At 37.4% G+C, this 23,840-nt stretch overlaps 1 protein-coding gene across 4 annotated transcripts in view; it reads left to right on the top strand.

Moving 5' to 3' along the window:
- The window catches only part of CCAR1 (cell division cycle and apoptosis regulator 1), a 65,111-nt gene extending 45,853 nt beyond the window's left edge, over positions 1–19,258 (top strand). For all 4 annotated transcript variants that reach the window (XM_030334144.2, XM_030334146.2, XM_030334145.2 and 1 more), the window contains 9 exons: positions 1,071–1,262; positions 4,798–5,037; positions 5,428–5,539; positions 13,647–13,729; positions 14,051–14,197; positions 15,245–15,365; positions 15,450–15,635; positions 17,625–17,830; positions 18,399–19,258. In XM_030334144.2, coding sequence (XP_030190004.1) covers positions 1,071–1,262; positions 4,798–5,037; positions 5,428–5,539; positions 13,647–13,729; positions 14,051–14,197; positions 15,245–15,365; positions 15,450–15,635; positions 17,625–17,830; positions 18,399–18,458 — 1,347 coding nt within the window. In that variant the 3' untranslated portion in view covers positions 18,459–19,258. The remainder of the gene's footprint in view (positions 1–1,070; positions 1,263–4,797; positions 5,038–5,427; positions 5,540–13,646; positions 13,730–14,050; positions 14,198–15,244; positions 15,366–15,449; positions 15,636–17,624; positions 17,831–18,398) is intronic.
- The last annotated feature ends 4,582 nt before the right edge of the window (positions 19,259–23,840 follow it).

Genomic DNA, 23,840 nt, shown 5'->3' with positions numbered 1-23,840 from the left:
GTGGGAAAATAAGTATATATCCTAATGTGGTGTTTTTGTTTTTGTTTTTTATGTTTTTTTTAAGTAGAAAAACAGAGGTCAGGGATTTGAAACCAAACGTGGGAGATCCTACCAAGGTCCCACATGTGCTCCTATGCGTTAGATGAGGCCAGTGTCAAAGATGTGTGCCCATCATCTGGCTCGTCTTGTGGGCTGGCTCTCCTACGTTCCTTCTTTTGGTATTTGGCAAGGACATCTCCATCTTGGGGTTTCCCTTGGTTCTGAGGATTTAGATCCTCAGCTGAACTTTCATGACATGGTGTTTTTTTCATGTCTAGTTGTGCATTGTTGCTCTCTCCTCAGATTTCTTGGGTGTTCACAATTATTTATTATTTATCTAGCTGTGTTCAAGGTACAAGACAAGCCTCAGGGTCTCCCTACTCTTCTATCTTAACTCCTCCTCCCTAGTTTTCCTGTTCTTAGATCCATCATACAACTCCATTGTTTCCTTTTGCTTTCTCTCTATACAAATGCCAGTAACATATAGGTCTTTTGGCTCTTGTGACTTTTTTCTACCCACTTGTATACTGGGGTTTATGGGGATACCATTTCACCTTGTTTTGTTGTGAGTGTACTTGGATGTTGGTTTTGGTATATAGATTATTCTTTTTTAATGTGGGGATTCAAGAAGATCCAGAAGCTATGCTACCATCACTATTTTCCAAATACCCTGATTTATATAATGTTAATAAAGGTGTCCCCCCAGCCCCCTTAGAAGACAATTTCTTATGCTGAGAAACTGAAAAGAAAGAAAAGTAGGAGCCATAAAAACTGCTGTCTTTAGTAAATTTGAACTTTCTTCCAGCCCTGTGTTTGGCATAATCACCATAAGGAGTCATGGGAATTTTGCCCTTTTTCTTTCCATGATGTGCGTTTAATATATATATATGTGTGTATATATATATGTATATATATGTGTGTATATATATATGTATATATATGTGTGTGTATATATATATATATATATATATATATATATATATATATAGTATGTGGAGATATAACCAGCACTTAAAATTTCAAATATGTAGGAAGAAGAAAGAAAACGTCAAGAAGAAATGGAACGCCAGCGTCGGGAAAGAAGATACATTTTGCCGGATGAACCAGCCATCATAGTACATCCAAACTGGGCTGCAAAAAGTGGCAAGTTTGACTGTAGCATTATGTCCTTGAGTGTACTTTTGGACTACAGATTAGAGGATAATAAGGAACATTCATTCGAGGTAATGTTTTAAGTTTGAATTGGGATCTAAATAAGGTACATACGTTTTGATTGGTTAATATATCTCTTAAATTTCTTTGATGGCCTTTTTCATGGATTATGTTTTTGGGTTTTTGTTTTTTCCTTGCAATTTTATTCTTTGGTGGGGGTGGAGACAGCAGCTGATTTTTCTAAATGACTCCTTTTTGTTGATTGCATTCCTGTAGGATTGTTTAAATGTTCCTGTGGCCTCTGTATTTCTTGTGAATTGATAGATAGATCTGAAGTTTTAATCAGATTCTGATTTAATTATTTTTTTAAAAAACTACTTCGTAAGTAGTGGTGTGTTCTTTTATCAGACTTACAGGGGACACATGATACATTATGTCTAATTGCTTCCTTTAGAATGAAGTAATGCTTTATTTACTCTATAATTAAAATCTCATTTAATAGGATTTAAAATTTTGCTTGTAATTGAGGTATAAGATAAAAAATAATTGATATTTATTTTTCAATATGAATCTATTTCTTTTTTACCATTATTGTACTGCAGATTTACAACATATTTATTTTTCAAAGTAATTGAAGATTTTTATCCCTAAAGAAGTGATAGCTTCATTCTTTAAGTAAAACAATGTAAAATATTTAAAAATGTTAATTTCTTAATAGCCTGTGAAAAATTATAATTGTATTCAATTATTGTATCTTAACACATTTCACATTGGTCTTTTTGTTTTTGTTTTATTTTATAAATTATATTGGAAAAGTCAGTCATACTTAATTGACCTAAGATATCCTTGTCCACAAGATGAAAATGAATTACTTAAGACTAGAGACATTTACAAACACAGAGAATTACTGAGGCAATTATAAAACACGAAGTCCACGCTTACTGGTCGTGATATAAGACAGGTTACAAATAGTAAAATATTTATAATTTTTAGTGTTTTTAAATACTGTTTTTAAATATTATAGTGTTTTTAAATGTTTTTAAATATTATGGCTATATGATTTTATTTTTATTACTAGTTGCCATAAATATAACTCTTGATAGTAATATAACTCTTAGTAGTAATTTGAATAAGTAAATGAAAAAGTTAGTCTTTGGTATTGTATATTGTTTATACAATATATAATGTAAATCTGACTGATGGTGTCCATGGATCTCAAACTAATGCTATTCTATTGGAAACAAAGCAATTTGTGAAATAGCCCTTCATTAGTAAAATGATCCTTTCTTTGTTTCCTCCTCACCTAACATATCTTCTGGGTTAATTTCCTTTTAATCTGTTTAGAATGCAGATGTCATTTTGGTACATGAATTTTTAAAAAATATTCTATAAGAGGGACAACCTAGCTGGCTTATTTGATGGAGCATGGTACTCTTGATCTCAGGGTTGTAAGTTTGAGCCCCGTGTTGGGTATAGAGGTTACTTAAAAAAATGCTAATAATGGGGTGCCTGGGTGGCTCAGTCGGTTGGGCATTCGACTTCAGCTCAGGTCATGATCTCATGGTTCGTCAGATCAAGCCCCATGTCAGGCTCTGTGCTGACAGTTCAGAGAGCCTAGAGCCTGTTTTGGATTCTGTGTTTCCCTCTCTCTCTGCCCCTCCCCCATTAATGCTTTGTCTCTCTCAAAAATGAATAAACATTAAAAAAATTTTTTTAAATGGTAATAAAATCTTTAAAAATTCTATAAGAAAAAGCATTTATCATAAAATTATAAATCTTTGATTTAATATTAATTCTAGGCTTATATCTTTCAGTTTCAATTCTGCTCTTCTAGGTAGTGCCTGACTGGCTCATTCGGAAGAGCATGTAACTCTTGATCTCAGGGCTGTGGGTTCGAGCCCCACATTGGGTGTAGAGATTACGTAAATAAATAAATAAACTTTAAAAAATTAATTCTATTCTTCTAGTTACTGGTCTGGGCTTCTTATTTAACGCCTTTAAATTACTACTTTTTATCTCTAGGTAATAGAAAAGAGAAGACTTAGGAAAAGATATGCCTCTTGCTATTTTTCTTATTTATTTACACTAATGGTTAAGAGAAAGTCGAGTTTTCAACATCTTAGTGGTCATTTTACAGATAATAGATTTCTGTTTTCTTAAAATGTGTAAAGACTGGGTATGAATTAAAGAAAATAGACTATAAGATCAATTTTAATACATTATATTATCCTTTATGATCAGAAAAATAGTCAAATATACTGAACACATTATATAAGATTATGTATGTATGTGTTTAAGTCTATTTATTTTGTGAGAGAGGAGAGAGAATCCCAAGCAGACTCTGCAATGTCATTGCAGAGCCGCATGTGGGGCTTGATTTCATGAATTATGACATCATGGCCTGAGCCAAGATCAAGAGTCAGGTGTTTAACGTATTGAGCCACCCAGCCACCCCAAGATTATGTATTTTATTTTATTTATTTATTTTTTTTTTTTTTTTCAGTTTATTTATTTTTGAGAGTGGGAGAGGGCAAGCAGGGGAGGGGCAGAGAGAGGGGAACAGAGGATCTGAAGTGGGCTCTGCTCTGACAGCAGCAAGCCCAGTTTGGAGCTTGTACGCATGGAGCTCAAGATCTTGACCTGAGCCAAAGTCAGACACTCAACCCACTGAGCCCCCCAGGCGCCCCCCAAGAATACATATTTTAGAGCTGTGGTCAACCATTTCAAGTCCTGGACCCTTTCAATCTATTAGAAACAATTAGCCTTAGAATTTTTCTTTCTTTAATATTTTTAAGTAATCTCTGCACCTGGTGGAGGGCTCAAATTCACAAGCCCGAGATCAAGAGTTGTGTGTGCTCTACCGACTGAGTCAGCCAGATGCCCCTTCCTTAGAAATCTTTATGTAGAAAATTCATTATATAATTTTAGGTTCATGAGTATGTCGGTATACATGGACACTTGCATAATAATAATGCATACTCCCTACTCAGAATTCTGAATTGGTCTCCCTCTTCTGAAATGCTTTTATAGATATTTATATGGCCCATTCCCTTGCCACCTTCAGCTCACTTTTCAGAGAGGCCTTCTCTGACTATATTACATTTTGTTACTCTCTCTGTGTTTATCCTGCTTAAACATTTGATGTTGGTTTGGTTATCTTTTACTTTTCCCCACTTGATTATTAGCTCATTAGAGTCAAGATTTTTGTCTGCTTTCTTTAATGCTATATCACCAATGCCTAAAACACTCCATGTTACATAGTAGGCATTTCAGAAAAACTTGCTGAGTAAATGAATAAAATTCGTTAATCATGAAGATGAATTGCTGTGTAAAATAGTAGAAACCCTTTTTTTCTACTCATTTTAAAATTTTTTGTGGTACAGTTTTACTATTTTTTCTAAATTTGGCCAAAAGTACACTATATAGTATTCATAAGAGTTTTTGAGTCTTTTGAGAATCTTCAACATCATTGACACCAATTATTACAACTCTATTATTAGTGAATGTTAATTGTTAGATGTGGCAAGTCATTATTTGATAAATTACTGTGCTGGATGTATTCAGTATTTTTATTAAAGTTGCGTTACTCTTGGTATCTTTTTATAGGTTTCATTGTTTGCAGAACTTTTCAATGAAATGCTTCAAAGAGATTTTGGTGTCAGAATATACAAATCATTATTATCTCTTCCTGAGAAAGAGGACAAAAAAGAAAAGGAGAAGAAAAGCAAAAAAGATGAGAGAAAAGATAAAAAAGAAGATAGAGATGATGAAACTGATGAACCAAAACCCAAGCGGAGAAAATCAGGCGATGATAAGGATAAAAAAGAAGATAGAGATGAAAGGAAGGTCTGTAATTATTTCCATGGCCACCAACCTGATTTAGAAGTTTTCATTTAGTCTTCTAGAGTATAAAAGTGATGATGAATTTCATCATGATAGTGAAATGTAAAGGCCAAACTAAAAGATTTTACTGTATTATTAGAAATTTAATTCTTTGAATTAAGCCTCTATAAACATCTAGATCTTGTTTGTGATAGTTTATTTCTTTTTTATAATTTAAGGTGTATAGCATAGTGGTTTATTTACATATATTTGAATGGTAGTTTACTTTTAAAGTGCATTAAGATTTTATAGTATCTTTTTCAAGTAAATTTAATGAATTTAATGATTTTTGGTTTCAGTCATTTAACGTTTGGTCAGATATCTTGTTTAATTTTAAGACATTTTAAATTATAGAAAGAAGATAAAAGAAAAGATGATTCTAAAGATGATGATGAAACTGAAGAAGATAATAATCAGGATGAGTATGATCCAATGGAAGCAGAAGAAGCTGAGGATGAAGAAGATGGTATGGTTCAAATTTCTTTATCTGTCCTTTGGATGAACTATATTTTTTGTTTGTTGACTTTATGTAATCACAATCTAGAATTTTAGTATTTTTTCTTCGTTAGAAACAATAAAATATTTTTTAGTAAAAACCTGTTTATATTATTAATAGATGAGAGGAATTTTTTTAAGTAGAATCTAGCATTTTATTTAGATCTTACTAAACTGTTGGAATCAAGAACCAGACATATGTAATAAACCTCCAAAAATAGATCCTGAAAGGCACTTTCTGCTTAGGACAAGCAGTCATGGAATAAACCAGCTGTCTTCTCTGTGCTACACAAGCCAAGTCAGCTTTCTCCATGGCCAGTTGCACCAGCTCTGCCTTCCCTTCTGTTAACACCACCCAGACCCCCTTTATGTTCAACCCAGGGTTTTTCTGTAGGACACTTAGGACTGCCTGGGAATGCTGCACATATATTACCCGAAGCGGGCTAAACTCAAGAACTGTGAGATCATTACCTGAGCTGAAGTTGGATGCTTAGCCAACTGAGCCACCCAGGTGCCCCTAAAGATCCTTTTTTAGGATAGAGATTTTTTATAATATATATTTTCTGAGGATTATTACTATTTAAGGTATTTTTTGGTTTGCCTCTACCTTTTCTTGCTACCACAGCATTTTACTTTTCTTTGCGTTAATGAAAATATTTGAACATAAAAGAAGCTGAGAGTATAGTGCATCAAACACTCCATATCCAACAATTCATTCATTTGTGAATATTTTGTCTTCTGTGTGTGTCTGATCCATTTGAAAGTAGGAATTCTTCAACTTTCCTAAGAAAAGATATTCTCTTAACCATAACTCTATAATCCCACCTAAGAAAATTAACAATAACATCATATTCCACTTTAACCACCTAATATCTAGTCTTAATTGTCCTAATAATCTCAATAGCAATATTGCTTCATTTATCTTCTATAACCTGCTTTGTCCAATTTAGCCCTTTTTTATTGTCCTGGTTCCCCCCACCTCCCCGCCCCGTTCTCCAGTATGGTCCTATCACTGCTTTAATTAAATCACTAAACTGTTTTCTCATTATTTTGTCTGTGTCAGAATGTTCTGGCTCTCAATCCTTATTTGTCTTCTTTATTCTAGTATATAATTACCTTGGTGGTTTTCTCATCCATTCTCCTAGCTTAAAGTACTGTCTGTTATATACTGTTTATATATATACTATATATAAAGTACTGTTATATACTGACTGTTCTCAAAGGTATGTCTTAGTTCAGACCTCTCTCCCATATTTCCCTATCAGCTGCCTACTTGGTATCTCCATTAAGTTATCTGACATTTCAAAATAAACGTATCTAAAACTGAACTCCTGCTTTCCCCCTTTACCAAAAAGAAAACAAAAAACCTTCCACCCTCAGCCTTATTACACTAATTTGATGGCAACTTCATCCTTTAAATTGCTCAAGCTAAAATTTAGGAATCCTCCTAAACTCCTCTTTTTTGTCATATGCCATTTCCTTCCTATCTGGAAGTCATATTTTCTCTGTCTTAAAAACATCCAGGGGTGCCTGGGTGGCTCAGTCAGTTGAGCATCTGACTTCAACTCAGGTCATGATCTTGCAGTTTGTGAGTTCGAGCCCCGCGTTGGGCTCTGTGCTGACAGCTCAGAGCCTGGAGCCTGTTTCAGATTCTGTGTCTCCCTCTCTCTCTGCCCCTGCTCTGCTCGCACCCTGTCTCTCTCAAAAAGTGAATAAACATTAAAAAAAAAAAAAAAATCCAGAAGCAGACCATATCTTACCAGCTCCACTAATCTAACCTTAATCCAAGCGATGTTTCTCTTGCCTAGTTTATTTTTATTTATTTTTATTTTTTTAATGTTTATTCATTTTTGAGAGAGAGAGCAAGCAAGGGAGGGGCACAGAAAGAGGGAGACACAGAATCTGAAGCACACCACAGCTGTCAGCACATAGCCCAATGCAGGCCTCAAACCCACAAACTGTGAGATCATAACCAGACGCTTAACTGACTGAGCCACCCAGATGCTTCAAGTGTTTGTTTTTTGTTTGTTTTGTATTTTTTGAGAGAGCAAGAGCACAAGCAGGGGAGAGGCAGAGACAGGGAGAGAGACAGAATCCCAAGCAGGCTCCATGCTGTCAGTGCAGAGTCCCACATGGGGCTTTATCTCATGAACCTTGGGATCAGGACCTGAGGCAAAATCAAGAGTTGGATGTTTAACTGACTGAGCCACCTAGCTGCCCCTTGCATAGTTTATTTTTAAAAATCTCCTATCTGGGGACATCTGGTTGGCTCAGTTGCTTAAGCTTTCAACTCTTGATTTCAGCTCAGGTCATCATCTCATGGGTTGTGGGATTGAGCCCGAGTCAGGCTTTGCGCTGGTGGCACGGAGCCTGCTTGGGATTCTCTCTCTCCCTCTCTCTGCCTCTCCCCACCCCCTGCTCGCTCACCCACTCTCAAAATAAATAAAGATTTAAATAAATAAATATCTTCCTCTCTGGTTTCCTGGCCTGCTCACTTCTCCTTTAAAGTCTCTTCTCGGGGCACCTGGGTGGTTCAGTCAGTTGAGTGTCCAACTTCGGCCCAGGTCATGGTCTCATAGTTCGTGAGTTCAAGCCCCATGTCAGACTCTGTGCTGACAGCTCAGAGCCTGGAGCCTGCTTTGGATTGTGTCTCCCTCTCTCTCTGCCCTTTCCTTGCTTGCTCTCTGTCTCTCTCAAAAGTAAATAAACATTAAAAAAATTTAAAAAAAGTAAAAAAAATAAAGTCTCTTCTCAACACAATTGACAGAATTACCTTTGTAAAATTTAAGTCATTTCATTTATTTTTTCTCATTTGTTTTCAGACTCCTTCAGTGGGTCTCCATTTCACTCCATGTTAAAAGCCAAAGTGTTTACAGTGACATCTGTCTAAGGCTCTACCACATCAAGTCTGTAATTTCATCTCTTACCACTCTTTCTACTTGCACATTGCACCTAATGGATCCTGTTTCTTGAACCCATTGTGTATGCCCCCATATTAGGACCTTTGCATTGGCAGTTCCTTCTATGTGCACACTCTTTCCCAGAGATCTGCCTTCCTGACTCCTTCACATTTGTGGTCTTTGTTCAGCTATCACTTTCTCAGTAAGGCCTACTCTGCACTCAGCCCTCTTTAAAAAAAAATGTAGTCCTCCCCACCAGTACACATTCCTCATCCTTCCTTATTCTGTTCTACTTATAGAACTTTAAACCTATTTTCTTAACACTAATTACTTATTTTACTTACTGTCCTTTTCCTAGTTGAATACATATGAGCTCTTAGTAAGGAAAAGAGGGAGGTTTTTTTGGCACCTGGCTGGCTCATTCAGTAGAGCATGCAACCCTTGATCTCAGGCTTGTGGGTTTGAGACCCACATTGGGTATAGAGATTACTTAAGAATAAAATTGTTGGGGCACCTGGGGTGGCTCAGTCGGTTAAGCGTCCGATTTTGGCTCAGGTCACGATCTCACGGTTCGTGGATTCAAGCCCTGCGTCAGGCTCTGGGCTGACTGCTCAGAGCCTGGAGCCTGCTTTGGATTCTGTGTCTCCCTCTGTCTCTGTGCCTCCCCCGCTGCATGCGCGCACGCTCTCTCTTTCTCTCTCTCAAAAATAAACAAACGTTAAAAAGAAAAAAAGAATAAAATTGTTAAGGGGCTGCCTGGGTGGCTTAGTTGGTTAAGTGTCTGACTGTCAATCTCAACTCACGTTTTGATCTTAGGGTTGTGAGTTTAAGCCCTGCATTGGGCTTCAGGTGAGCAAGGAGCTTACTTAAAAATACATACATATAGGGGCACCTGGGTGTCTTAGTTGAGGGTCCAACTTTGGCCCAGGCCATGATCTCACAGTTGGTGAGTTCGAGCACCACATTGGGCTCGATGCTGTCAGCACAGAGCCCACCTCACATCCTCTTTCCCCCTCTCTGCCTCTGCCCATCCCCACTGGATTGTTTGCTCTCTCTCTCTCAAAAAAAATAAAAAAATTTAAAAAACAAATACATACATACAAAAAACAGTGTTGGCATGCCTGGCAGGCTTAGTTGGTGGAGCGTGTTGTGAGTTTGAGCCCCATGTTGGTTGTAGAGATTACTTAAAAGTAAAATCTTAAGGGGGTGCTGGGTGGCTCAGTTGGTTCAGCATCCCAACTTCTGCTCAGGTCATGATCTCACAGTTTGGGAGTTCGAGCCCTAAGTTGGGGTTTATGTGGATAGCACAGAGGCTGCTTTGGATTCTGTCTCCCTCCCTTTCTGTCCCTCCCCCTCTAGCACTCGTTCGTCCTCTCTCTCTCAGAGATAAACATTGAAAAAAATTTTAAATATAAAATCTTAAAAGGGGACCTTGGGTGGCTATGTTAGTTAAGCATCTGACTCTTAATTTCGGCTCACGTCATGATCTCACAGTTTATGGGTTTGAGTCCCACGCTGGGCTCTGCACTGACAGCACGGAGCCTGTTTAGAGTTCTCTCTCTGCCCCTTCGCTGTGTGCGTGTGTGTGCTCTCTCTCTCAAAATAAATAAACTTTAGGGGTGCCTAGATGGCTCAGTCTGTTGAGCATCCAACTTTGGCTCAGGTCATGGTTTCATGGTTTGTGGTTTCAAGCCCCACATCAGTCTCTTGTCAGCAGGGAGCCCGCTTCAGATCATCTGTCCTTCCCCTGTCTCTGCCCCTCCCCCACTCACACACACTCTCAAAAACAAATCTTTAAAAATAAAATAAACTTTTAAAAAAATCTTCAAAAGTTTTTTAAATAAAATCTTAAAAAAAAAATAGAAGAGCAGTTTTTGTCTCCTCTTTTCTGATGTTTATTTCAAGTTCCTGGAATAGTCTCAACATCCAAATAGTCTCTAGTAGATATTTGTTGAATGAATATCATTAACTGCAAAGCCAAATAGGGTGATGGGATTATCGTTCTTTTTTGGTTTTCTTTGTATTTCCAATTGCTGCTTGTTTATGATATCAGGTTTTTTCCCCTTATACTATATTTCATTAACCTATCAAGTAACCTATTGGGAGACTACTCTTTTTCCAGTGGTAAAGTAGAATTGGTAACTTTTTTAAAAATGAAAATCCGGGGCGCCTGGGTGGCGCAGTCGGTTAAGCGTCCGACTTCAGCCAGGTCACGATCGCGCGGTCCGTGAGTTCGAGCCCCGCGTCGGGCTCTGGGCTGATGGCTCAGAGCCTGGAGCCTGTTTCCGATTCTGTGTCTCCCTCTCTCTCTGCTCCTTGCCCGTTCATGCTCTGTCTCTCTCTGTCCCAAAAATAAATAAACGTTGAAAAAAAATTAAAAAAAAAAAAATGAAAATCCAATGTCATTTAATGTCTAAAATGGTGTTAAATCTTAGTAATCAGCATATAACAATAAGATCTATTTTTTCCTATCAATTTGATGAAATTAAGTTTTTAATAAAAGGTCATATTAACCAGGGTAAAGAGGAGAGTTGTTTCATCACTCTTGGGGTCAGTTTAAATTGTTGCACTTTTTCTGGACAGAAATTTGATGGTATCTGTCAACTGTGTCCTTTAAAATACCAACACACTGTGGTGCCTGGCTTGCTCTGTTGGTTAAGTGTCCCAACTCTTTTTTTATGTTTATTTTTGTGATAGAGCCAGTGGGGAAGCAGAGAGGGGGGGACAGAGGATCCAAAGTGGGCTCTCACCTGACAGCAGCAAGCCCGATGTGGGGCTCGAACTCATGAACTGTAAGATCATGAACAGCCAGAGTCGGACACAACCGACTGAGCCACTCAGGTGCCCCTCTTAAAAGTTATTTTTAAAAATCTAAGTTCCAGGAGAGTCAAAGTTTTCAAAGTGACAGCTTTCAAGTTAAATACTCAAATAAGGTAGATCATGTCTATAAAATATTAAGGAAGGGAATTTAACATTTGTGTAGTATATGATATACTCTTGATAAAAATTATTTGTAATTATAGTTCTACTCAGAGGGTATTTTCTGTATTTTATGATGGAGGAAACTGAAGCTCTTAGCAGTAAGTTAGTTTACCCTATAAAGTAATAAACCTAATAAAGCAGCTGAACTGCTCTGTACTATAGTATGGTTCCAAGGACACATTTGTTTTTAAACAGTTTGTTGAGGTGCTAATACATACTACAAAACTCATTTTAAATGTGCAATTTAGGGGCGCCTGGGTGGCTCAGTTGGTTAAGCGTCTGACTTCGGCTCAGGTCGTGATCTCGCGGTCTGTGGGTTCGAGCCCTGCGTCGGGCTCTGGGCTGACAGCTCAGAGCCTGGAGCCTGTTTCAGATTCTGTCTCCCTCTCTCTCTGCCTTTCCCCTGCTCATGCTCTGTCTCTCTCTGTTTCAAAAATAAATAAATGTTAAAAAAAAATTTTTTTTTTAAATGTGCCATTTAATCATTCTTAGTAACTTTTTTTTTTTTTTTTAATTTTTTTTTTCAACGTTTATTTATTTTTTGGGGGAACAGAGAGAGACAGAGCATGAACGGGGGAGGGGCAGAGAGAGAGGGAGACACAGAATCGGAAACAGGCTCCAGGCTCCGAGCCATCAGCCCAGAGCCTGACGCGGGGCTCGAACTCCCGGACCGCGAGATCGTGACCTGGCTGAAGTCGGACGCTTAACCGACTGCGCCACCCAGGCGCCCCTCTTAGTAACTTTTTTTGAAACCATCACCACAGTCCAGTTTTAGACCTTTTGCCTATTTATGTTTTACAATAATGGCTTTGTTGAGATATAATTCACATACTATGTAATTCCTTCATTTAAAATTTGGAGTACAGTTCGGGTGCCTGGCTGGTTCAGTCATGAGCATGCGACTCTTGATCTTGGGGTCATGAGTTTGAGCCCCAGGTTGAGTGTAGAGATTACTTAAAAATAAATAAAGTTTTTTTAAAGAGTGTGCAATTCAGGGACACCTGGCTGCCTAAGTTGATGAAGCATGTGACTCTTGATCTTGGGATTGTGGTTTCAGACCCCATAGTTGGGTATGGAGATTTTTAAAAATAAAATCTTTTTTAAAAAATTAAAATGGAATGAGTGCCCAGGTGGCTCAGTCCATTGAGCATCCAGCTTGATTTCCTTTCAGGTCATGAACCCTGCATCAGGCTCTGTGCTGGTCATGGAGCCTGCTTGAGATTGTCACTCTTCCTCTGCCCCTCTCCCCAGCTCATGCTCGCTCTCTCTCGCTCTCTCTCTAAAAAATAAAAAATTGGGGTGCCTGGGTGGCGCAGTCGGTTAAGCGTCCGACTTCAGCCAGGTCACGATCTCGCGGTCCGTGAGTTCGAGCCCCGCGTCAGGCTCTGGGCTGATGGCTCAGAGCCTGGAGCCTGTTTCCGATTCTGTGTCTCCCTCTCTCTCTGCCCCTCCCCCGTTCATGCTCTGTCTCTCTCTGTCCCAAAAATAAATAAACGTTGAAAAAAAAAATTTTTTTTTAAATAAAAAATTAAAAAAAAAATCTTTTAAAATAAAAAGAATGATTTATCCAAGTTCCCATCTTTTACTTTGGAATAGATATGTAAATGTCAGCAAATTCTGGATATTAATACTGTTAGGTCTTCTAAAATTATCTTAACATCTCTCAGATGCTCACGTTTTATTTTGCAATAATCTGTTTGCAGTTAGTTTTATTGTGTTGAATATTTTTCCTTTTAATTCTTAGAAAATATATTTCGCTTTGTTTAAATTTGTGTTATAATTTCTAATTTTATATATAAAACATTCATTTTTTGAACTATGTCCTCCAAATTTTTATGGAACAAAGTTAATTGATTTAATAAAGTTAAATTTTTCCTCCTTCTAGCCTCTTTATACATTTCTTCTTATTCTTTATAGGTTTTTTTTTCTTTTAATGTTTTAGGTAATTTCTACACCCAACATGGGGCTTAAACTTACAACCCTGAGATCAAGAGTCACGTACTCCACTGACTGAGCTAGCCAGGCACCCATTTTTCTTCATAATTCTTTCCTGTGAATTCCAAACCATTTTTATTCATATAATTTTTTTTGCCCTTATGTCTTTTAAAAGTAAGTAATAGAAAACTATCTTTGGCCTCTGTAATAGTTGGAAATATCTGTATTAATGAGTATTTTGCTATTGTTCTGATTTTATAGATAGGGATGAGGAAGAAATAAACAAACGAGATGACAAAAGAGATGTCAACAGGTACTGCAAGGAGAGACCCTCTAAAGATAAGGTATTTATTGGATACTGTGTTCTTTATAATATAATAATTTCCATTACTCACATAATCCAAACTTAAGCATAACACATGAAGTTTATTCATCCTTGTATACGTATATATTACCACTTGGAGCAAAATTCAGCCAGTTGTATTTTGGTATTTATGTTTATGTCAGGTAAACTGGTATGTCTTATTCCTTTCTCCCATACACATAAACCAGATCAACTCATTTTAACTTCTAACATGAGACAAAGGTCTTTTCAGATTTTGGCTATTATATAGACACACTCTCAGTTTCTTACTTTTCACTGTTATCTTCTGCATTTTCTTTAGGAAAAAGAAAAGACTCAGATGATCACAATTAACAGGGATTTGTTAATGGCATTTGTTTATTTTGATCAAAGCCATTGTGGTTACCTTCTTGAAAAGGATTTGGAAGAAATACTTTATACTCTTGGACTACATCTTTCTCGGGCTCAGGTAATCTGTCTTGTGACTATTTAAAATGAAAAGCCATTTTAAGTAATACAGTCAAGAAATATTGAGATGTGTGAAGTAAAAAAAAGCTTTTTCTACACCTCTGGCCTCATATATAGTTCTCTGGATCTTTTTGTAAGCAACTCGTATACATGTACATACGATCTGTGTGTACACAGATACAACACATGAAACCATTTTATATGTTATTGATAGACAGCTTTTCTCTTCTCTCTTCTCTTCTCTTCTCTTCTCTTCTCTTCTCTTCTCTTCTCTTCTCTTCTCTTCTCTTCTCTTCTCTTCTCTTCTCTAAGATTTTAACTAACCTCTGCACCCACCATGGGTTTGAGCTTACAACCTGAGGTCAAGAGTTCCATGATCTACCAGCTGAGCCAGCCAGGTGCCCCTGGACAGCTTTTTTCGTTTAACGATGTATAGTGGCCATTCTGCCACGAAAATAGAGACCCACTTTGTTTTTGTTTTTGTTTTTTTTAAAGAGTGTGTGTGAGCAGGGGGTTGGGGGTATGGAGAGAGAATATCATAAGCAGGCTCCATGCTCAGTGCAGAGACCAACACAGGTCATGATCCCAAGACCCTGGGATCATGACCTGAGCCAGACTCAGGAGTCTGACACTCAGCTGACTGAGCCACCCAGGCACACACAATTACCCCACTTTTTTCTTTTTATGATTGCATAGCATTGTGTAACATAGATGTACTATAATTTCCTTTAAGTAGTCTCTGTTGTTAGGCGGTTTCCATGTTTTAGAATTACAGGCTATATGCTGTCATATCTTTGTACATATACCTTAATGTATGTGTTAGTGTTTCTATCAGTGTTATACTTTTTCTTTTTTAACAAATTTTTTTCAAAAGATTATTTGAATTTTAGGTTTATGGGGAAGACAGTTATAGAAAAAAGCAGAAGTGTTTCAAAGGGAGAGGTACTAAGAACACAAATGCCATTGATGTTCCTCATATGTGAAAATAACACAATTAAGGAAATCAAAAACATATTCTTTTTAACTTGTTTACTTGCTTGAATAACAGGTAAAGAAACTTCTGAATAAAGTAGTACTCCGTGAATCTTGCTTTTACCGGAAATTAACAGACACTTCAAAAGATGAAGAAAACCATGAAGAGTCTGAAGCATTGCAGGAAGATATGCTAGGTTTGAGTGTATTATTTTACGATTATGTCATTTTATAATTATGTTATTAAAGAAAAAATAATGATAAAAAAAATTTTTTAATAGGAAACAGGTTGTTACTTCCAACACCAACAGTAAAACAGGAACCAAAGGATGTGGAAGAAAATGTTGGTCTTATCGTGTACAATGGTGCAATGGTAGATGTAGGAAGCCTCTTGCAAAAATTGGAAAAAAGTGAAAAAGTAAGAGCTGAAGTAGAACAGAAGCTGCAATTGCTAGAAGAAAAAACGGGTAAGGAACAGCATTGGGTATTTTGGTACTTTTAACACCCTGTTGGGATTTATGCGTGTACACATATGTATACATACTTACATACACCTGCATATCCATCCTTTGCCTTTTAGAGTAGGCACATAATGTAACTTACTTTTGATCACTTTAATAAAAACTACAACATTGCTTAGCTGTAGAAGAATCTTTGATTTTTCATGTGCATTCTTAGATTCCTTTATTGTTCTGTTGAATCTTTTAAGACTTTATTTTTGGGGCGCCTGGGTGGCTCACTTGGTTAAGTGTCCGATTTCAGCTCAGGTCATGATCTTGGAGTTCTTGAGTTCAAGCTCCACATCAGGCTCTGTGCTGACAGCTCAGAGCCTGGAGAAACTTTATTTTTTATTTTTTTTTTAATGTTTATTTGTTTTTGAGAGACAGCACAAGCAGGGGAGGGGCAGAGAGAGAGAGAGGGAGACAGAATCATTGGATGCTTAACCCAACTGAACCTCCCAGGTGCCCCTTAACCCTTAAGACTTTATTTTTAAACAGTCTTTCTCTACACAGCGTGGAGCTTAAATTTAAAACCCCAAGATTAAGGGTTGTCTGTCCACCAACTGAGCCAGGCAGGCATCCCTATTGTGTTGCATCTTTTATTTATTTGTTTGTTTATTTAAATGTTTATTTATTTTGAGAGAGAGAGAGAGCACATGCAAGCAGGGGAGGGTCAGGGAGAATCCTAAGCAGTCTCCATGCTGGCAGCATGGAGCTTAATGTGGGGCTTGATCTCACTAACAATGAGATCATGACGTTAGCTGAAATCAAGAGTTGAATGCTTAACCAACTGAGCCACCCAGGCATTATCTATCTATCTATCTATCTATCTATCAATCATCTATTTTATTTTAAGAGAGAGGGGGAGAATGCAGGGGGTAGGGGGCTGCAGACAACGATGGGGGAGAGAATCGCAAGTAGGTTCCACATGGATAGTGCATGGCTTGAACCCGTGAACTGTAAGATTATGACCTGAGCCAAAATCAAGAGTTGGACACTTAACCAACTGAGCCACCCAGGTGCCCCTCCTTAAATCCCTGTTTTGTTTTGTTTTGTTTACTTATTTTGAGAGAGAGCACTAGCTGGGTAGGGGCAGAAAAAGGAAGACAGAGAATCAGAAGCAGGCTCCACACACTGTCAGTGTGGAGGCCAGTGTGGGGCTTGATCTAAGGAACCATGAGATCATGACCTGAGCTGAAATCAAGAGTCTGCCACTTATCCGACTGAGCCACTCAGGCACCCCTACTTTTTTTTTTTTAAGTTTATTTATTTATTTAAGTTTATTCTGAGAGAGAGAAAGAGAGAGAGAGAGAGTGGGGGAGGGACAGAAAGAGAGAGGGAGATAGAGAATCCCAAGCAGGCTCCACACTGATAGCATGTAGCCTATTGTGGGGCTGGAACTCATGAACCTGTGAGATCATGACCCGAGCTGACATCAAGTCTTGAACGCTTAATGGACTGAGCCACCCAGGTGCCCCTAAGTTCATTTATTTTTGAGAGATAGACAGAACAAGTGGGGTGGGGCAGACAGACAGAATGCCAAGCAGGCTCCACACAGTCAATGCAGAGTCCAAGGAGGAGTCTCAAACCCACAAACCATGAGAGCATGACTGAGCCCAAAATCAAGAGTCAGATGCTCAACTAACTGAGCCACCCAGGGGCCCCATTATACTTTTAACTTCACAGTTATATTTGGGGGAGGGGCGCCTGGGTGGCTCAGTCAGTTGAGCATAAGACTTTGGCTTAGGTCATGATCTGTGGGTTCGAGCCCATGTCGGGCTCTGTGCTGACTGCTCAGAGCCTGGAGCCTACTTCAGATTGTCTCCCCCTCTCTCTGCCCCTCCCCTCGCTCTCACTCTGTCTCTCTCAAAAATAAAATTAAAAAAAAATTTTTTTTAAGTTAAATTGGGGATGTTAAAGGGGAAAGATGATTTTTTTTTTTTTTTTTTTTAACAGATGAGGATGAGAAAACCATATTAAATTTGGAGAATTCCAACAAAAGCCTCTCTGGTGAACTCAGAGAAGTTAAAAAGGACTTTAGTCAGTTACAAGAAAACTTAAAGATTACAGAAAACATGAATTTGCAATTTGAAAACCAACTCAGTAAGACAATCAGAAACTTATCTACAGTAATGGATGAAATCCACACTGTTCTGAAGAAGGTTAGCAGTTTTGTACTTTCGTATTTTCAATTTATTTCAACTTTTAAATTTGTGTTTGGAAATTTTAATGTTCTTAAGCTCCTAGTAGTTTTTCTAGGCTTAAATAATGGTATCATTCTGTCCTTTGTTAGATTAATTACAAGCAATTTCCAAAAGATTTATTTTTCTAGAACTTAATTGAAATGTCAATGTGGTTTATGTGTGCTTTGTCACTAAAAGACAAATCTGTGACTCAGTGCCATTACAAAATAATTTCAGTAATTGAGAGATCTGCCATATCCTCAGTGTCACTCAGAACAAGGAGTAAAAATTCCTACTATACTGCTATATTCCTAATATACTGCTCTTACTCCTAAGAACTTTAAATTTCTTAGGACTTAGATAGCTTTCTCACATACTAGAAATCATTCTGCGTAGTAGAATTGAGAGCTTTCTTTCGTAGTTGCCCCCTGAGTCAGTTTTTTATGTATGGTAAAATGGACTATTTAGAGTATCTGTTTACTAATGTTTACTTTTAAAGTAACATTTAAGAGAATCTAATAAAATCTGTTTGTCTACTGTGTTGCAGGATAACGTGAAGAATGAAGATAAAGATCAGAAATCCAAGGAGAATGGTGCAAGCGTATGATAAATACATGTAGCAGTGAGGAACGGTGTTAAATAATGTAATATATAAAATCATGATACAAGAATGTTTGAAAGTGATGCATGTTTGATTTTAGTAGTATAAATATCTGTTAGTTCAAATGATGTATAAAGTTTTATGAATGTGAAGAGTCTCTGCTTTTGAAAATTGCTTGTAATTCCTGGCATTCAAATATTAAACACTCCTTGAGTGAAATAATTTTGCATTGCAAAATGTTTTAGGATGAACTTTGTTATAGTTTTAACCCCAATAAAGTTCATCAATATAATTGATAGTAGTATTTAATTACCAAATGTCTTTTATTAAAATATCTAGAAAATTGTAATTTTATTTATAGAATTACCATTAGGTTTTTATAAAAATTTTTCAGTCTTCTAAAATTTCAGTATAAATCATAAAATAGCATGCTGCTTAATTTTTTGCAAGTTTTTGAACCATACTTTTTTTACTTGTTTAAAAAAAATCCCTTTAATTATCAGTCTCTAAGCCGTTCATTACAAATTCAATTATCCAAAAGACAGTACATCAAAAATTAAGAAAATAATAGACCGTTACCATTGTTATTATATGTTAGACTTACGAAAAACGAACAGTACTGATGTTAATGTTACTACTTTCAGTTAATTGTTCTACTTTCCCAAAATAGCATCTATATTTTAATTTTGAGGGTTTTTTTTTTTTAATGCAGTATATGTCAAATGTACAGTTTAGTACCAAGCCAGTAGATGTCAGTATGATGTCTTAAGTTAAGCCTTCTTTAATTAAAAATAATTTTTTTATTAGTCTGTGTACTTCCTTCAGAATTTAAGTGAATATATAAGAGTTGATTAACCGTTGAGTGAAAAGCATAGGAAATGTGATATACTGTAAAGCAGTGGTTCTTAACAGGGGATATCCTATCATCTGTCCCAGAGGACATTTAGCAATGTCTGGAAACACTTCTACTTGTCACAACTGGGTGAATGCTACTGGTATCTAGTTGTTAAATGCTAAACATCCTCCATTGCACAGGATAGCCCCCCAACAGCAATGAATTATCTAGCCCAAAACGTCAGTATGCAGGTTGAGAAACTCTGGTCTAAAGAAATACAGGAGGGGTACCTGCTGGCTCAGTTGGTAGAGCATGTGACTCTTAAATCTCCTGGTTGTAAGTTTGAGCCCCACATTGGACGTAGAGATTACTTAAAAATAAAATCTTGGGGGGAAAAAAAGGAAGTCTAGGATTAGGGGTGCCTGACTTGCTCAATCACTAGAGCATGTGACTCTTGATCTTAGGGTGATGAGTTTGAGGCCCATGTTGGGTGCAGAACCTGCCTAAATAAACAAACAATCTTTAAAAAAAAAAAAGAAAAGAAAAATCTAGGATTAAATGACCTGTCTTTTAACACTGGTGAAAATTGAATCACATCTTTAGCAGATGGTTGGGGGTTTTTTTGTATTTAACCCTTACTGGAATGTTTCTCTATCATAGAAATATATGCCATATTAGGGTTATTTTATTTCATTTTGCCTTATTTTGCTAGGATAATGGCAAGGTGTTCCAAATAGATTAATATGAGAATGTAAGTGCTGTGTTATATGTGTCTTAAGCTAAATTGAACCCACGTGGCTCTTATTAAGAACTAGATTAAAATACCTGAAATTCTTTCAAACTGATTTTTGTTTTAAACTGCTCTTTCTGGTCTTAGGGTTTGTTGAGCTTCTTTGAAGAACAATTAATGATTAATCCATAATTTTACTGTTACTGTATAAATGTTTCTCCAGGGGCCTGAGTGGCTCAGCTCAGTCAGTTAAGCTAAATCTGACTTTGGTTTCCACTCAGGTCATGATCTCATCCTAAGTTGAGCTCTGTGCTGACAGCGCAGAGCCTGCTTGAGATTCTCTCTCTCTCACTCTTTGTATCTCCCTTCCTCACTCTCTATCATAAAATAAACGTTTCTCCATTTTTAAGGTAAAATGAAACATTTCTGAGTAGTTGGAAAGTTTTTCAACTAAAAGACTAAAAGGGGCCACCTGGGTGGCTCAGTTTGTTGAGTTTCTGACTTCAGCTCAGGTCATGATCCCATGGTTCATGGGTTCCAGCCCCATGTCAGGCTTGCTGCTGTCAGCACAGTGAGAGCTTTGGATCCTCTATCCCTCTCTCTCTCTCTGCCCCTCCCCTGCTCATAATCTCTCAAAAATAAATATTGTTTTAAATTAAAGAATAATAAAAATAAACAGTATAGTTCTTTAATAGAGTATGTTTGTAAATGAGAAAAATCATTGTAAAGTCCACTTGTTAGACTTATTTTTCCCAGATATTTAAGTCAGTAATATTGGGAGAATGAAGAAAAAGTATAGATTTTTAAATTGTATTAAACTTTTTATAAATTCAGTGGAAGTGGAAAGTGAGATCATTTAGAAAAAAGAAAAGCAAGTTACATATAAAAAAAAATGGTTTTAGAGAAAATGAAGGAAAGAGAAGGGACCTATTTTTTCCTTTCTAAACTGCTTTGTAAAAAATTAAAATTAAAAAATAAACTGCATTGGGGGTGGCAGGGTGGCTCAGTCAGTTAAGCATCCTACCTCAGCTCAGGTCATGATCTCCCAGCTTGTGGATTTGAGCCCTGCATCAGGCTCTTTACTGACAGCTAGGAACCTGGAGCCTGCGTCGGATTCTGTGTTTCCCTCTCTCCCTGCCCCCCTCCTGTTGCCGCTTTCTCTCTCTTTTGCTCTCAAAAATAAATAAACGTTAGTGATGCCTGGGTGGATCAGTCAGTTAAGCATCTGAATTTTGCTCAGGTCATGTTCTCAGGGTTCATGAGTTCCAGCCCCGCATGGGGCTCTGTGCTGACAGCTCAGAGCCTGGAGCCTGCTTCAGATTCTGTGTCTCCCTCTCTTTCTGCCTCTTCCCCACTCATGTTCTCTCTCTCTCTCTCTCTCTCTCTCTCTCTCTCTCTCTCAAAAATAAACATTAAAAAATAGATAACTGCTTTGAATATTATTCAGAAGTAAATATCTTTGTACTGTCATCTGACCTTGACCAAGTCAAAAAATTAACAAAAATTGGGGCGCCTGGGTGGCGCAGTCGGTTAAGCGTCTGACTTCAGCCAGGTCACGATCTCGCGGTCCGTGAGTTCGAGCCCCGCGTCGGGCTCTGGGCTGATGGCTCAGAGCCTGGAGTCTGTTTCCGATTCTATGTCTCACTTTCTCTGCCCCTCCCCCATTCACACTCTGTCTCTCTCTGTCCCAAAAATAAACGTTTAAAAAAAAAATTAAAAAAAAAATTAAAAAAAATGATAAAGCAGGACTATGAAAACATTTAGTTTTATTTTCCCATCCTTTTTATGTTCTAGATACCTGTTTTTGCATTTTTTAAAAGTTTTAAGTAATTTCTACACCTAATGTGGGGCTTGAATTCATGACCCAAGGTCAAGAGTCACATGCTCCTCCAACGAAGCCAGCCAGGTGCCCCCTGTTTTTGCTTTTTTTTTTTTTTTTTTAGTTTTCTATGTTTGAGAGAGAGAGTGCAAGCGGAGGTGGGATAGAGACGGAGGGAGGGAGACATAGAATCCAAAGCAGGCTTTGGGCTGTTCAGGGCTGGAATTCATGAACCTTGAGATCATGACCTGATCTGAAGTCAGATACTAAAACTGACTGAGCCACTCAGGTGCCCCTGTTTTTGCATTTCTATTGTTTGATTCGGTCATTGTAGAACAATTGAAATTTTAAGAATTTCAGGTGTTTTTTTGAAATTTGTCTAAGTCAAGGTAGAAATGTAGCAACACAAAAAATCTTTTAAGTGGCACTTAGACTTTAGTAGGTACATTTTTCATTCCTCTCAAAATACTACTGTTCACTCACATATTTTTTAATGTTTATTTTTTAATTTAAAAAAAATTTAATGTTCGTTTTTGAGAGAGAGAGTACAAGTGGGGGAGGGGCAGAGAGGGAAGCACAGAATCCCAGTCAGGCTCCTCAGAGCCCAACACAGGGCTCGAGCTCACTAACCAAGAGATCATGACCTGAGTCAAAGTTGGACACTTATTTTAGAGAGAGAGAACATGAGCAGAGGAGGGACAGAGGATCTGAAGCAGGCTCTGTGCTGACAACAGAGACCATGATGTGGGGCTCAAACTATGATCATGACCCGAGCCAGAGTTGGATGCTTAACCGACTGAGCCATCCAGATGGCCCTCAGCCACATACTTTTAAATATTTCACCTGGTCTGATCCCCAACAGCAACCTATTACATCACAACTTGGAATTAGAGATAACTAATATTTTCTTATGAATCCGTGTTTATTCAGAAACTGTAGGATTATTCAACTTGAAGTCGTTTGTATGCCACTTTAAGAAAGTTTGAGGTGCTCTTGCCTTTCATCCTAACAATTCTATAACCTTAATCATAAAGTCTTGTAGCTTGAATAAATGGATCATGTTACTGATGAAGTAAATAACATTAATCCTATTATAAAATGCAAAACATCCTCTAAAGTGGTAAAAGAGTGCTGATTCTTTGGTATCAGTGGTCTTTTATTAGTAAAGGAGAACTTCCTGCTTTTTTTTTTTTTTAATATTTGTTTATTTCTGAGAGAGAGGGAGGGAGGGAGATCGAGCACAAGCAGGGGAGGGGCGGAGAGGGAGACACAGAATCCGTAGCAGGCTCCAGGCTCCGAGCTGTCAGCACAGAGCCTGATGCAGGGCTCAAACCCACAAGCTGTGAGATCATAACCTGAGCCAAAAGTCAAACGCTTAACTGACTGAGCCACCCAGGTACCCCAAGAACTTCCTGCTTCTATTTCTGATGAAATTGATAATGAACCATCACGGGACAGTGGAAGTACGTTGTACAAATAATCCCAGCATCTTTATTGTTCTTGATAAAATTTAACTTCAGAATCTAGATGAACAAAACTGTATATTAGAGAAATAAAGATTTAGGCCTTAGTTGTCTGAAAATAGCAAGGTAAAACCATAAAAATTTTGAATGCAGACCAGAGAATTAATGTTACAGGATATTTCAGAATATTTGGAATGCCTTCTGTAAACAATCTATAGAAGTGATCAAGGGGGAATAGCTCAGCATAAAGTTAGAATTAACTTCTCACTAACATTCACTTAATAGCCTTTTAAAATCTCAGAGGTGATTTGGTATTTATCGAATAACACCAGATTTGGGATGACAATAAATTTTATAGATAGAAGAATATTTTTATATAATTGATACAGCTTATATAAATACCTTGAACAAATTGTGTCCCAAGGAATTCCAGAATCATGGTGGCAAAGTTAAGAGCTAACATAGGACTTTTCCACCTTGTCTTTCATGTTTCAGCAGAGTGAAACCTAAATAGTTCACTCTTCAATGGTAATTCCTTGGA

The sequence above is a fragment of the Lynx canadensis genome, chromosome D2 (assembly GCF_007474595.2).
Source record: "Lynx canadensis isolate LIC74 chromosome D2, mLynCan4.pri.v2, whole genome shotgun sequence".
In the NCBI taxonomy this organism is placed as follows: domain Eukaryota; kingdom Metazoa; phylum Chordata; class Mammalia; order Carnivora; family Felidae; genus Lynx; species Lynx canadensis.
Note: the sequence above shows the minus strand (reverse complement) of the source record. Positions and strands in the feature narration are given on the sequence as shown.